Source organism: Mirounga angustirostris, unplaced genomic scaffold, assembly GCF_029215605.1.
Source record: "Mirounga angustirostris isolate CCGP_5_RB_7025 unplaced genomic scaffold, mMirAng1.0.hap1 SCAF_3, whole genome shotgun sequence".
Classification (NCBI taxonomy): Eukaryota; Metazoa; Chordata; class Mammalia; order Carnivora; family Phocidae; genus Mirounga; species Mirounga angustirostris.
Genome location: NW_026991711.1, coordinates 151,449,032 through 151,465,712, shown reverse-complemented (window position 1 = coordinate 151,465,712; position 16,681 = coordinate 151,449,032). Strand labels below are relative to the sequence as shown.

General features: G+C 37.7%; 1 protein-coding gene across 7 annotated transcripts in view; it reads right to left on the bottom strand.

The window, feature by feature from the left end:
- PMS1 (PMS1 homolog 1, mismatch repair system component) overlaps positions 1–16,636 on the bottom strand; it is an 88,766-nt gene extending 72,130 nt beyond the window's left edge. For 3 of the 7 annotated variants that reach the window (XM_045868352.2, XM_045868356.2, XM_064586816.1), the window contains exons 1-3: positions 16,503–16,635; positions 15,600–15,720; positions 10,407–10,558 (exon numbers count right to left, since the gene is read on the bottom strand). In XM_045868352.2, coding sequence (XP_045724308.1) covers positions 10,407–10,538 — 132 coding nt within the window. In that variant the 5' untranslated portion in view covers positions 10,539–10,558; positions 15,600–15,720; positions 16,503–16,635. Of the gene's footprint in view, positions 1–10,406; positions 10,559–13,613; positions 13,748–15,599; positions 15,721–15,967; positions 16,313–16,502 lie in introns of those variants that run through there. The other 4 variants (XM_064586815.1, XM_064586817.1, XM_045868354.2 and 1 more) reach the window with 3 other exon arrangements.
- Between the last annotated feature and the right edge of the window lie 45 nt (positions 16,637–16,681).

Below are 16,681 nucleotides of genomic sequence, written 5' to 3'. Positions count from 1 at the left end.
TAATCTTTAAGGTTTCCTTCAATTGTTTCAGTATCATGGATACTTGTGTTTAAATTCATTTAAACTTGACTAAGAAAATTCTACTAAATTATATATACTTTTGCATATATAATCTCTCAAAAAAACCAAAACAGAATACTATCACCATCAGCACCTGGTTCTACCCACTAAGAGTCTAGCAATTAACATTATTCATCCTGATTTTTAATACTTTCTTCCTTTAACAACGTATTGCTTTCCTAAGAACTTTAAATATTTACTACATTATGACTTTCTAAAGTTCTTGCAAATAGAGAACAGAAAAATGCTAATATACTAATTTGGCAATCTCTGTGAGGTCTTTATTTGAAAAATGAGGGCAAAAAAAACCCCAAACTCAATTCACAGCTTAGTATTTGTAGTTTAATTCTAGTATGCTTATATAAAAAAACAAAATCTAAATTCCCATCGAGATCGTCCTACAATTACAATGACTCTAGTATTTAAAAATAATATATTTATAATAACCTAAATTCATATAATTCTGTATGTGTCAGTACTTTTTAGGTCAGTTAGATATGCAAGGTATTGAAGGGAAACCTTACTTAAGATTTAGTTCCTCATCTCTCAGTCAAAAATTAACATCCTGGAAACAGTTTGGCTACTTCATTTTATAGAAAAATCATCAACTACAGAAACACAAATCTTGCAATACAAAAAAGAACACGAGGCATCTGAGTAATATAACACAAAGATCTGTTTAAATTTTTAAATTATATCAATTTTAATTAACTAATTATGAAAACATTCCTAGTCAGGACAGTTATTATTATATGTAATCATAATAAAACAGGTCTTACTATATAAGCAAAATAATTGTTTATTTTAAAACTCTGCAAAGCAGAAACTGGTAAATATCAAGACACTAAAATACAAAGCCAGATAAAAATGTATACTTTACTTTTATAAGAGGGCTTCCATTGGCTTTCTAACAATATTTTTGTGTTTTTTTAATATTTTATTTATTTATTTGACAGAGAGCGAGCGAGCACAGCCAGGTGGAATAGCAGGCAGAGGGAGAGGGAGAAGCAGGCTCCCCACCGAGAAAGGAGTCCGATGCGGGGCTTGATCCCAGGACCCTTGGATCATGACCTGAGCCGAAGGCAGTCACTTAACCAACTAAGCCACCCAGGCACCCCTCTAACAATATTTTTAAAAACATGTTTTTCTTCCAGAGAGCTTTAAGAACAAGATATATGTCTGCCTACCTAAGTAAGATTCATAAGTGAAATCTACCAAATTATCTAATCCTATTTATTATCTATTGTATTCTAATCAGACTGTACTATATGAAATGCCTAAAAAAAATAAGTTGCTTTCTTTGGGTTTAATAAATTTCCATGTTTATAGAGCTTACAATACAGTTGACCCTTGAACATAGGGGATTTGGGGTGTTGACTCCCACATCACCAAAAATCCATGTATAACTTTGAATCCTCAAAAATTTAATAGCTTACTATTTTTCAAAAATTTTAATTCTGGTGTAGTTAACATAGTGTTATATTAGTTTCAGGTGTATAATATAGTGATTCAAAAGTTCCATATATTACTCAATGCTCAATGAGGTAAGTGTACTCTTAATCCCATTCACCTATTTCACCATCCCCACAGCCACCTCCCCTCTAGTACTCATCTGTCTGTTTACTGTAGTTGACAGTCCATTTCTTGGTTTGTCTTTTTTTTTTCCCCTTTGCTCCTTTGTCTCCGAAATTCCACATATGAATAAAATCATATGGAATTTTCTTTCCCTTATTTCGCTTAGCATTATACTCTCTAGCTCCACCCACATTGTTGCAAATGGCAAGATTTCATTCCTTTTTTATGGTTGAATAATATTCCATTGTATTTATACACCACTTCTTTATCCATTCATCCATAAATGCACAGTTGGGCTGCTTCCATAATTTGGCTATTATAAATAATGCTGCTATAAACATAAGGGTGAATGTATCCCTTTGAATTAGTGTTTTCGTATTCTTTGGGTAAATACCCAGTAGTACAGCAAGTGAATCATAGGGTAGTTCTATTTTTAACTTTTTGATAACCTTCATACTGTTTTCCATGGTGGCTGTACCAGTTTGCATTCCCACCAACACTGTAAGAGGGTTCCTTTTTTCCACATCCTTGCCAATATCTTTTGCCTCTTGTTTTTTAGATTTTGGCCATTCTGACAGGTGTGAGGTGCTATCTCATTGCAGTCTGATTCTCATTTTTCTGATGATGAGTGATGTGAACAGCTTTTTAGGTCTCTGTTAGCCATCTGGATGTCTTCTTTGAAAAAATGTCTGTTCATGCCTTCTGCCCATTTTTTAACTGGATTATTTGGGTCTTGCGGTATTGAGTTGTATCAGTTCTTTATGTATTTTGACTACTAACCGTTTACCGGAAATGTCATTTGCAAAGATCTTCTCCCATTCTGTAGGTTGTCTTTTATTGTTTCCTTTGCTTTTTTTTTAATTGTGATGTAATCCAAATACTTTATTCTTACTTTTATTTCCCTTGTATCAAGAGATATATCTAGAAAAATGTTGTTATGGCCAAAGTCAAATTACTCCTGTGTGCTCTTCTAGGATTTTATGGTTTTAGGTCTCACATTTAGGTCCTTAATCTATACTGAGTTTATTTTTGTGTATGGTGTAAGAAAGTGGTCTAGTTTCATTCTTTTCCATGTTGCTGTCCAGTTTTCCCAACACCCATTGTTGAAGAGACTGTCTTTTTCCCATTGCATGTTCTTGACTCCTTTGTGGAAGATTAACTGACCATGTAACTGTGGATTTACTGCTGGGTTTTCTATTCTGTTCCACTGATCCATATGTCTATTTTTGTGCCAGTATCATACTGGTGGTTTTTTTTTTAAATTTTTATTTTTTTTAATTACTAACATATAATGTATTATTTGTTTCAGGGGTACAGGTCTGTGATTCATCAGTCTTACACAATACACAGCACTCACCACAACACATATCCTCCCCAATACTGTTTTGATTACTACAGCTTTGTAATATAACTTGAAGTCTGGAATTGTGATACCTCTAGTTTTTTCAAGATTGCTTTGGCTATTTGGGGTCTTTAGTGGTTCCATACAAATGTTAGGATTCTTTGTTGTAGTTCTGTGAAAAATGCTGTTGGTATTTTGATAGGGATTGCATTAAATGTGTAGATTGCTTTGGGTACAATTTTAACAATATTTGTTCTCCCAACCCATGAGCATGGAACGTCTTTCCATTTCTTTGTATTGTCTTCAATTTCTCTCATCAATGTTGTTAAGTTTTCTTGTACAGGCCTTTCACCTCTTTGGTTAAGTTTATTCCTAGGTACTTTATTATTTTTGGTGCAGTTGTAAAAGGGATTGTTTTCTTAATTTCTTTCTGTTGCTTCACTATTAGTATACAGAAATGCAACAGATTTCTGTATGTTGTGTATTATGTGACTTGACCAAATTCATTTACTAGCCCTAGTAGTTTTTTGGTGAAGTCTTTAGGGTTTTCTATATACATTATCATGTTATCTGCAATCCAAAGCAATTTGGATGCCTTTTATTCTTTTTTGTTGTCTGACTGCTATGGCTAGGACTTCCTGGAAATAGGCTGAATAAAAGTGGTGGGAGTAGACACCCTTGTCTTTTTCCTAACCTTAAGGGAAAAGCTGTTTTTCACCACTGAGTATGATGGCAGCTGTAGGTTTTTCATATATGACCTTTATTATGTTGAGATATGCTCCCTCTAAACCTACGTTGTTGAGGGTTCTTATTATGAATGGATGTTGTTCTTTGTTCAATGCTTTTCTGCATCTATTAAAATGATTTTTGTCCTTTCTCTTATTGATGTATCACATTGATTGATTTGCAAGTATTGAAAAACCCTTGCAACCCAGGAATAAATCCCACTCGATTGTGGTGAATGATTTTCTTAATGTATTATTGTATTTAGTTTACTAAGATTCTGTTGAGGATTTTTGTATCTATGTTCATCAGAGATGGTGGTCTGTAGTTCTCTTTAATTGTGATCTCTTTATCTGGTTTTGGTATCAGGGTAATGGTGGCCTCATAGAATGAATTTGGAAGTTTTCCTTCCTCTTCTATTTTGTCAAATAGTTTGAGAAGAATAAGTCCAACTCTTCTTCAAATGTTTGATAGAATTCTGCTGTGAAGCCAGCTCATTCTTAATTTTTGTTTGTTGGGAGTTTTTTTATTACTGTTTCAATTTCATTGCTGGTCATCAGTCTATTCAAATTTTCTCTATTTTCCTGTTTCACTTTCTGGTAGTTTATATTTTTCTAGGAATGTATCCATTTCTTTTAGGTTGTCCAATCTGTTGGCATGTAATTTTTCATAATATTCTCTGACAATCCTTTGTTTTTCTGTGGTGTTAGTTCTCCTCTTTCATTTATGATTTTATTTGACTTTTTTTTTTTGACGAGTCTGACTAGAGGTTTAACAATTTTGTTGATCTTTTCTAAAAACCACCTCCTACTTTCATTGTTCCATTACTTTTTTAGTTTCTGTATCATTTATCTCTGCTCTAGTCTTTATTATTTCCTTCTTTCTGCTGGTTTTGGGTTTGTGTGTTCCTTTTCTAGGTCCTTTAGTGTAAGGTTAGTTTACTTGAGATTTTTCTTGCTTCTTGAGGTAGGCCTGTATTGCTATAAACTTCCCTCTTAGACTGATTTTTGCTTCATCCCAAAGATTTTGAAGCATTACATTTTCTTTTGTCTCTATATACTTTTTTAATTTCTTCTTTGATTTCGTGGTTGACCCATTCATTGTTTGGTAGCATATTATTTAACCTCCATGTATCTGTGCTCTCTCCAGATTGTTTCTTGTGGCTGATATCTAGTTTCAGTGCATTATGGTCAGAAAAGATGCATAGTATATGACTGATCTTTTTGAATTTGTTGAGACTTGTTCTGTGGCCTAATATGTGATCTATTCTGGAGAATGTTTCATGCACACTTACAAAGAATGTGTATTGTTTTAGGATGGAACGTACTGCATATATCTGTTAAATCCAATGTATCATTCAAAGCCACTATTTCCTAGTAGATTACCTGTCCATTGATATAAGTGGGGTGTTTAAGTCCCCTACTATTATTGTATAAATGTTGATTAGTTCCTTTCTGCTTGTTATTAAACTGTTTTATGCATTTGGGTGCTCCCATATTGGGTGCATAAATATTTACAATTGTTATCTCTTCTTATTGGATTGTTCCTTTATGATTATATAGTGTCCTTTGCCTCTTGTTACCATCTTTGTTTCAAAGTCTATTTTGTCTGGGGTGCCTGGGTGGATTAATCGGTTAAGCATCTGCCTTCAGCTCAGGTCATGGTCCCGGGGTCCTGGGATCAAGCCCCACATCAGGCTCCCTGATGAGCAGGGAGCTGCTTCTCCCTCTCCCTCTGCCTGCTGTTCCCCCTGCTTGTTTTCTCTAATAAAGAAATAAAATCTTAAAAAAAACCAACAACTCTATTTTGTCCAATATAAGTATTGCAACCCCAGCTTTCTCTTGACATACATTTGTATGAAAAATACTTCTCCATCCCCCACTTTCATTTGACAAGTGTTTTTAGGTCTGAAATGAGTCTCTTATGCAGCATATAGATGGGTCTTGGTTTATTGTCTATTCCATCACCCTGTGTCTTTTGATTGGAACATTTAATCCATTTACATTCAAAATAATTATTGATATATATTTATTGCCATTTCAGTACTTGTTTTGTAGCTTTTTTCTGATGCTTTCTTCTCTTGCTCTCTTTCAAGGTATGCTGGCTTTCTTTAATGATATACTGGGGTTCCTTTCTCTTTGTTTTTTGCATATCTATTACTGGTTTTTGATTTGTGGTTACCATTGGTCCGTACATAACATTTTCTGCATACAGCAATCTATATTAAGTGGATGGTCATTAAGTTTGAACCCATTCTTTACTTCTTCCCCCCCCAATGTTATAGATATATTGTATCATATTTTACATCCTTTTGTGAATCCCTTGACTGATTTTTACAGACATACTTATTTTTACTGCTTTAGTGCTTCCTACTTTTTTTTTACTCCTACTTAGGGTCTTTCCTTCCCACTCAGAGTCCCCTTTAACATTTCTTGAAGGGCTGGTTTAGTGGTCATGAATTCCTTTAACTTTTGTTTGGGAAACTCCTTATTTCTCCTATTCTGAATGATTGCTTCAATGGATAGAATACTCTTAGCTACAGGTCTTTTCCTTTCAGCACTTTGAATATATCATGCCACTCCCTTCTGGCCTGCAAAGTTTCTGCTGAAAAATTCACTGATAGGCTTATGGGGTTTCTCTTGTATGTAACTATCTTCTCTTGCTGCTTTTAAGATTCTCTCTTTATCACTACTTTTTGCCATTTTAATTATTATGTGTCTTGGTGTGTGCGTCCTTGGGTTGATTTTGTTGGGGGCTTTCTGTGCCTCCCGGATCTGGATCTCTGTTTCCTTCCTCAGATTAGGGACATTTTCAGCTTTATTTCTTCAAATAAATTTTCTTCCCCCTTTTCTCTCTCTTCTTCTTCTGGGATCCCTATAATGCAAACATTATTATTCTTGATGGAGTAACTGAGTTCCCTAAATCTATTCTTATTCTGCATATTTTTCTCTCTCACCTGTTCAGTTTGATCACCTTCCATTATTCTGTGTTCCAGTTTGCTAATTTGCTCCTCTGCATCCTCTAGCTTATTATTCCATCTAGTTATTTTTAATTCCATTTATTGTGTTCTTCATCCATGGTTCTTTTTTATCTCTTTGTTAAGGATCTCACTGATGGGGGCACCTGGGTGGCTCAGTTGTTAAGCGTCTGCCTTCGGCTCAGGCTGTGGTCCCAGGGTCCTGGGATCAAGCCCTGCATTGGGCTCCCTGCTCAGCGGGAAGCCTGCTTCTCCCTCTCCCACTCCCCCTGCTTGTGTTCTCTCTCTTGCTGTGTCTCTCTCTGTCAAATAAATAAATAAAATCTTAAAAAAAAAGGGGGGGGCACCTGGGTGGCTCAGATGGTTAAGCGTCTGCCTTCAGCTCAGGTCATGATCCCAGGGTCCTGGGATCGAGCCCCACATAGGGCTCCTGCCTCAGCGAGGAGCCTGCTTCTTCCTCTCCCTCTGCCTCTCTCCCTGCTCATGCTTTCTCTCTCTCTCTCTCTCTCTGTATCTCTGTGTCTCAAATGAATAAGTAAAAAAAAAAAAAAAAAAATTTAAAAAAAAAAAAAGGACCTCACTGATGTCCTCCACGATTTTCTCAAGTCCAGTGAGTACATTTATGATCATTACTTTAAATTCTCTATCAGGCATATTACTTATATCTGTTTCTCTTAGGTTTTGTACTGCGGTTGGTCCTATTCTTTCATTTGGGACATATATCCTCTGTCTCCTCATTGTATCTAATTCTCTGTGTCTGTTTCTGTGTGTTAGGCATGTCATCTCTGTCTACTGCTGTTGAAAGTAATGGCCTTATGAAGAAGTCCTATAGTGTCCTGTAGTGCAGTGTCCCCTGTTCACCAGAACCTGGCACTTTGGGGGTGCCCTGCTGTTGTGTCCTGGCCACTTTTTCCTTCACTGCGGTGTTCTGCAGAGACTCTCTTTGTCTAGTGTGGGCACTGTTTGGTCCCCGGCTGGGGTTGGGTGTGCAGTTTTAACAAAATGAGTGCTGGTCTGCTGCAAAATGAGACCTGCTGCCTCTGCCGGACTGGGTACCGCAAAGTGCATAGGTTGGGAGATGTGGTGTTAGGAAGATCTGCACTAGTCTTCTAGGGGAGGGGACTCAAAATTCAGGGACTGAGGCATATGTAACCGGGAAGGGTGGATCTGTTCAAGCATGGCATTGGGGAGGTGGGGAGGACTTGTGCAAGCAGTTAGGTAGTGTCAGTGCTACGGTGGTTCTCATAGGTGGCCGTGTGTTTATGCTGGGGGGGGGGGGATGGGAGAGAAATGGTGTCTGCCCACTCCTTTGTTCCTGAAGAGTCCCTCAGTGATCCATGACCTCCGGGACATGCTCTGAAATGAGTAAACTACTGTCCCTCCCATTTTCAAACTCCTGCTTCTAAGCTATAAATCTGAGGGCTATTTGTTGTGCTCTCTTTAAGGGCAGGGATTCGGCTTCCTATTACCCTCCAGGCTCTCCCAGAATGGAGCCTGCTGATTTTAAAAATTCCAGGCTTGAACACCTGCTGGTTTTAAGAATTCATGAAATTGAGCCCCTCTGGCTTTGAAAGCTAAATATGGGGATTCATCTTCCCCATGCAGGTTCCCTAGTGTGACATAGTTTGTTTCTCTCCCCTCTCCATGGAACTGCTGCTTTCTCCCCTCCATGTAACACCATGCTCTGTTTCACTTCCCACTGCATTTCTGCCCTTCTTACTCTCTTCGGCATGGCTTCTTCTCTACCTTTGGTTGTGGAGTTTGTTCTGCCAGACTTCAGGTCTCTTCTGGGTTATTTACACTGATGTGAGTGTTATCTAGTTGTATCTGTGGAACAAGGTGAGCTTAGGGTCCTCTTAGTCCACCATCTTCCCAGCCTCTTTTTTTTTTCCCCCCAACAAATGAAAGTTTTTATTTGCATGGCCAATTATCATCTGTACTCTTTGCAACTTTAATATCCCTTTAACAGGTTCCAAGCTTTTGTTGCACAGGGAATAAAAGCTGCAACACTGAAAACTTCCTTCAACAGCCACTCCCACAACACCTAAACATGAAACATGGAACAAATGACAACAGCACAAACAGAAGTACTAAGTTCCACCATTCAACAGTTCATCGGAAAAGGAGATAGCTCATCTGTACTCATTCTGTGATGCTTCCCAGCCTCTTCTTAATAGGCTACTATTGACTAGAAGCCTTACCAATAACACAGAAAGTCTGCTAACACATATTTTGTATACGTATTATATACTATATTCTTACAATAAAGTAAACTTTAAAAAAAGAAAATGTTATTAAAAAACCATAAGGAATAGAAAATACATTTACATTACTGTACTGACCAAAAAAAAATCCACGTCAAAGTAGATTCATGCAGTTCAAACCTGTGCTGTTCAAGGGCCAAATGTATATTATTTAAAACAAATATAGGTTTGATATGGTATAGAACAGATGTTCTCAGCATCAACTAGAAACCTGCTGCAAATATAAATTCTTGGGCCCCACCTAAAATCTGAAATTCTAGGCCCAGTAACTGTTTTAATAAACTCCCTGAAGTATTCTGATGCACCCAAATGTTATTAGAACTACTAGCATAAAGCAAAGATCTTGAATGGGTTTTAGAAACAGAAAGATCTGAACTACAATCTCAGATTCACTACTTACTAATTATAGGACTTTGGGCAGGTTCTCAGAACCTTCATTATTGTAAAAAAAAAAAAAAAAAAGGTATAGTAGTATAAATCACAGAGTTTTTGTAAGGAGTAACTGCAACTACATATATATGCATATACATGCATTCTATATATAAGCTATCTCTGTGTATATATATTGAAAAGGTAAGTCTCTTTCCTACAAAGATTTTTTTTTTTTTTTAAAGATTTTATTTATTTATTTGACAGAAAGAGATACAGCGAGAGAGGGAACACAAGCAGAGGAGTAGTGGGAGAGGGAGAAGCAGGCTTCCCACAGAGCAGGGAGCCTGATGCGGGGCTCAATCCCAGGACCCTGGGATCATGACCCAAGCTGAAGGAAGACGCTTAATGACTGAGCTACCCAGGCGCCCCCCCTACAAAGATTTTCATCGGTATTATTTCTAACTTTGTAATACTGAATGTAAATATCTGATAATTAGAAGATTACCAAAAAATGTATTCTTATATTCACTCAAACAATTTATTCACCGTTTATGTACCAGGCACTGGCCAGGTATGGAGGACACAAAAATGAAAAAATACAGACCTTACCTCTACAAGCTAGTAGTTTATAATAAGGGAGGTAGACATGCCAACTAATTGTAACAAACCACAAGAAGTGTCATAAGTCATATTAACTCAAATGATTTTATAACATTTAAGATTTTTTAATGTGAAAATTATGACACAACAAGGGATTTAGTTTTGAAATCAGATTAGGTGGAAAAGATAAAATGCAAATGAGTATAAAACAAATAAGTATGAATAACCAAGAATAATTAGTAGAAAATATGGACAAATTAGATCCATGTTTTAGGTGATGGGGTCCTAAAGAATAAGTTTTAGTGCTACTGTAGTATCGATTTAAATTAAAATTTATTTTTAAGATTTTACTCTTAAACAAGACAGAAAATGCAATGTCCTAAAAATAACTGATTAGTACAAAGAAAGAAGAGAAAGGTAATAGATGTAAGGAGAAATCATCTGCCCAGCCCCTTTTTTCTTTAAAGGTATTTGGCTTCTCAGGGACACTCACCAGTTTAACATCTATGCTTGTGGCACCTGCATCCAAGGAGTTTTCAATGAGCTCTTTAACCACACTGACCACTGAAGTGATTATTTGAGAACTTGAAAGGAGGCGCACTGTTGCTGCAGGCAACTGTTTCATTCTAGCTTTTAGTAGAGTAGCTAAAGATAAAATGTAAGTTGTAAAAATAAAAACTGTTAAATATTTCTAACAGATCTGATAGCAACAACAATAATTAATCGCAGCTCACATTTACTCAACTTCCCACTATGTCAGGCTCTACTGTAAGCATACACAGTATTAAATCATTTATTTAGTACAATATTTTTTAAAATAAGTGGCATTATCACTTCCATTTTATAAGACTGAGGCACAGAGAAGTTAGCTGGTAAATCCATGCTACGGTAATAACTAAAGAGCAGTAAGAAAAATTGTGCTATAATGATATGATATATGATCTACCAGGGTAGGTAGGAATGACCAGGTGATGCTGATCCCCCTGGGATGTGGATAATGTCAGTCAGTCATGAGTCTTAATGGCAATCTCAAAAATCATTAGTCATCTATATGTTTTGGCAAATTACAATGTCTTTTTGAATTATTACTTTACTGGAGTTAGGGCACCTAGACCCTAGCATTACTGTTAATCTAAACTAGTCAGACATCAGACACATCACACAGCTCTATCTTCTATACTACTGTGCCTAAAATATCATTCTAATCATGTGGCTCCCCAAGATAAAGCTCAAACCTCTGTGCTGGCATTCAAAGTCTTTTACATGCAATCCAACCTTACATCCAAAATCTCTCTGCCACTAATTGTTTTACCGAAAAAAAAAAAAAATCCTTTGTCTAAAACGCTTTCAAACAAAAAAACAAACAAAAAAATCTCATATGGAAATCCCACGTGTAAAACATGCAGGGAGCGTGTTTACTTTTGCCTTAATGCTTAATTTCAGAAAAGATTTCAGGATAATAAAAACACTAGGTTGACAACATGAAATTCCTCTACAGATTCAAGACAAAAAAATGGGGAGGAGGGGAACCCTAGGTACTTCTTTAATTTACCATGACTCACATGCTCACATGATTTGATCCTATGGAATTTAAATCAAAACAAAACAGCAATGCCAAAGACAAAGAAAGTAAAAAGATATCCATTTAGGATTCTTTCTCAGGCAAATTAAGACATAAAACAGCAGAGTCATATAAAAAAATAGGTAAGAAATGGGAGTATAGCCAATTAATAATTACAGAGGAATTTAAGGGATGCATTTCTGGGACGAGATCAACACACTGAGTTCGGAGTGATATTAACTGGTGACAGTTAATAAATATAACTATGTTTTGCTTTGTACAAGGCAAACCTGATCAGCACAGTAGAAAAACATACCAGACTGGAGTCTAAAAAACAGGTTTAGAGATTCACCTTTAATACATGTAAAATGAAGCAAATCACTTAAATCCCTCTATAAAATCAATTCATCACCTCTATAATTGGAGACAGTGCTTCCTAGGTTTGTTGTGAGGATCAAATAAGCAAGCACATATAAAATGTTCTGTAGGGGTGCCTGGGTGGCTCAGTCGGTTAAGCATCTGCCTTTCACTCATGTCATAATCCCAGGGTTCTGGGATCAAGCCCCGCATAGGGCTCTCCGCTCAGTGGGGAGCCTGCTCCTCCTCCTCCTTGCCGCTCCCTGTGCTTGTGCTCTCTCTGTTAAATAAATGGAATCTTAAGGAAAAAAAAGATTAAAAAATAATTTAAAAATAAAATAAAATGTTCTGTAAATGATAAGGCTATATAAAACATTCAGTATTGTGATGTGAGATCATTATGAAAAGAAATGCTGGCAATTTTTAATACTAGCAATTAACTTCTATTTTTTTAAAATAATTTATTCATTTATTTGACAGAGAGAGAGACAGCGAGAGCAGGAACACAAGCAGGGGGAGTGGGAGAGGGAGAAGCAGGCTTCCCGCCGAGCAGGGAGCCTGATGTGGGGCTTGATCCCAGGACCCTGGGCACGACCCAAGCCGAAGGCAGACGCCCAACAAATGAGCCACCCAGGTGCCCCAGCAATTAACTTCTAATTAAGCTATATATTTGATTTAGTTTTGCGGTACAGTTTTAGGAAGAGTAGCTGTAAACAACTACCTCTCAATAGTTTTTGTGGCTCTCAAAGGCTGGGAGGCTTTTCCAGTCAGGAAAAAGTGTGGACAGGTAGGTTGCTCCACTATTCTACCATTCACACAAATTAGTACTGTCACAAGCAAAAGGCACCCTCTGCATGCTACCCAAGGTTTAGACTGCACACTGGTCTAAGGATATAGAGCTGCATTGTCCAATATCGTAGCCACTAGACAAATGTGACTACTGAGCACTTGAAATGTGGCTACTCCAAATTGAGATGTTCTAATACACTCTGGGTTTCAAACTTAATATGAAAAAAAAAACTTTTATTAATTTCCTACATTGACTACAAGATGAAATGATATTCTGAATATATCCACTTACCTCAATATATTATTAAAATTAACTTCACTTTTTTTTACTTGTTTTAATGTGACTACGAGAAAATCTAAAATTATATAAATGTGGCATACATTATAGTTCTATTCGACAGTGCTGTATAGAGTAGTGGTTAACAAAGCAGGCTCTGAAATCATATCACTTTCATTATATCCTAGCTCTTAATGCTAACAGTTATATAATGCGAACAAAGTCTAAAACTCAATCATCTAACCTACAAAAACGGAAATAATAATATATGATTGTGGTGGGCAGTAAATAAGATAACAAATATAACTTATTACAGTGTTTGGCATACACATGTTAAAGATTCTGGGATACGTGGACTACACTGAGTTTCTCTAAACTCTCAAAGAATAGGTTCCCCACCCCCAACTTCTAATCCCTACTCCCACAGGGGTTAACCCATGGCCTGCAATCAGATTAGGCTTGGGTTCAAGAGGTCTTCTACCTTAGTTTGAGAATGCCAAGGATCTAAGAAAACACTGATCAAACTTTGGGTATAAACCTAGCATCGCGTTATCTTTTACTCTTTCTGAACAATCTCCTTATTAACCTCAGCATTTTTGCCTCATTCTCTACAGTCTCTCTTTCAAAATCTATTTTTACCCCAAGTCCCTAATTTCGTCCCAATATGGATATCAAGGCAGACCATATCATGAACTCTATCTTCACACACATCTTACCTCCTCCACCCCACTGTGTCCTCTGGTTTCTTAAAATGTTGACACCTCTGCCCACATTCTTCTTCCCTAACTCCCAGGTCAATGTCTCTTCTCCTAAGAACTTTCACCTAATTTCTGCCCTTAGGCATCTTGACCTTCAAAGCAAAAACAAACAAAAAATTGTTCCTTCAACCCTATTACCCCAATGATTATCTTCTTTCTTTATGAAGCCAAACTAATCTCTAAAACTATATCCCCAACAGAGATCTCTCTCTTTCCACATTAAAACAGGCATTTCTAACAATCAGTATCAAGGCTACCTCAAGATAATCACCTGCAAAACAGAATTTATCTTCCTGCTCCCCTACCCATACCCTCTACTTCACTTTGCAATTTCCCTTAATAAACACTATTCTTAGTGACGAAGATCAAAAACCTCAATCTTCCTTTGCCAGCAATCCCATACTCTATTCTCCTCCTATCGATCATTCTAGACTCAGTTCCACAGCCACTTGTAACATGGTCCTTTCTGATCACCCAACCAGGAATGATCCTTTCCTCCCCCTACATTCCTAAAGAACTTGGTTTGCATTACTCGTGGAATACCTGTACAATTTCTGAAAGCAGGCAATTACATATTATTTATTTCTGGATGCAACACAGAATAATCAGAGTACTTCACTCATGACAAGCACTTGGAAGAATACCAATCAAGGGCCACAAAAAAAATTTTTGTCAGCACTCCAATGTAAACATTAGGAAGTGTCCTCCTTCCTAGCAAGTCACCACTGCCTTAACTCCTTCCCTTTATAAACTCTATTTTAACTGGCTTCCATATCAGCTCCTATCTCACCTATATCTCCTAACCAGACTTTTTTCTGGACTGCAGGACCTCATTTCCAAGAACCTTCTAAATATCATCATTTAGATAACTTGGAGGAACCTTACACTTAAACATGTCCCAAACTGATCTCAGATCTTTCTCTATTTAACTCTTTTTGTTCCTACATTTGTTTGATAATAAAAATAACAGCTACCATAAGTAACTTTACATATATATATAAAATCCCATTTTAATCCTCACAACAACCCTATCATTCCTCTACCACAAATGAAATTTGAAAGCTGTAAGATCAAGATCACGATTCAAGATCACAAAACTAGTCAGTGACAGATGCACACCTGCATATCTTGGCATGTTTGACTCCAAAGGCCATGCTCATCCAGTCTTACATGGCAAAATTAGAAATCCTGAAGTCATCCTAGAAATTCTCTTCACTTTCTACATCCTGCCACTCAGTCCTATCTATCCTACTACCTAAATATTTCTCAAACTAGTCCTCTCTTCTCTATACCTATAACCTCTGTTCAGCCCCTGAACATTTCTGCCCTGAAGTACTACAATAACCACCTAATTGATATTTTGCCTCAAATCTCAACCAATGATAGGGTTCTTTCTATATTTAAATCTCATCATGTTGCTGTCCTACTTAAGATTTTATAAAGAGTTCCAACTGCTAATCAGGTGAAGTCCAAAATCCTTAACAACTGGATCTCTACCTTTCTGATCTCATCCCACTATTCCCCAAATACACAGTAAACTTGTCATACTACACTTTTAATGTGGCGGCACTCACTCGTTCCTTAGCTCACAAGGTTCTCTTTCTCTACCAAAGTCTTCTAACCATCCTTCCGGATTTAGTACAAGTATCACCTCCTCAAGGAAGCCTTTCTTAACTGCTCCAATTTTGACCCCTCCCCACCCCAACAGATTAGGCATTCCTTCCTGGGTATCCCCATAGCACGTTTTCCTTTTTTTCCAACCCAAAACTCATCATAGGCTATTCTAACTACTGTTTTTGTCTCTTCTTCCTGGCTCAGAGTCGTCTGAGGACAGAGATTTTATATTAATCTCATAGCGCTAGCATAACCTGTAGAACATAGCAAGCATTCTACCATATGTGCCAAACGACACCTTTTGAAAAGTGAAAGAGTTATCAGGCTTACATCACGGCACAGAATGTGTGAGAATATCAGGAATCAGTCTTCCTCCATATTTGCTGGGAGGGAAAGCAAACACTCCTGAAAGAGTACCGCCCAGGAAAGTCAGTTAAGGACAACAAGGTACCTAAAAAAGAAGCAGAGAAGTAGAGCTATAGGAAAACACAATGAAATAATTTACTTTAAAAACAATAAACGTAACCCAATTGTTTTCAGAGCGCCAACAGAAATGCAAGATACATAGATATAATCAAACTTAACCTACACCAATTTTGAAATATTATTGCAAGTTACTTCAGCAATACAAATCATAAACTTTGTGAACTGCCAAGGTAATGAAATTCGATTTCAAAGATAATTCCAAATAATCTGACCTTTTCTCTCCATTCTCAAATAAGATCAATTTTTGGAATTCACACTTCCTCAGCATGTCATACAGATGCCTGTCTTCAACGTGTGGGTAAACCCAAAATGACACCAGTAAAAATCATGGTTAAGTGAGAGTTTGCTTGCATCACTTGTATGTCGCCACAACATACAATATATACTACATTCACGAGTTATGGCTGTCCGGAGTTAAAATGTCTGCCCGGCAAACAACTTCAAATCCTGCACTCAGAAGGTTCTGGGAAATGGGCTGTAACAAAGGCCCAAGCACGATTTAGTCAGGAATGGCCAAACCAGAGAGAAACCGACCGAGCCCTGCTTAAACACCGCTCTCCACGCGTGCGCGCCCACGAGCCCGGCTTCGTCCGCTTCCCGCCCCTTCTTTGCGAGGGGGCGGGGGGGAGCGGGCAGGGGGCAAGGCTGCCAGTGGCGCTTTCACGGCAAACGGGACAAGTGGGAGGTAAGGGACTCTCGAGACTACGAGAAGATAAGAATGAATGCCCGTTAGACACACAACACTACCTTCTTGCTCGCGCGAAGCATCCACTAGCGGACCGGCCAGCGTCCCGCCGAGCTCACAGGCCCAACCTCGCGGATCCCGGACTCGCCCCCAGCGCGCGACTGGGCGGGCACTAGGCGCGCAGCACTTAGTCCCGCCCTGCCCGGGGAACGTGGGATTGGCGCTGCCCGCAGCCAATGCC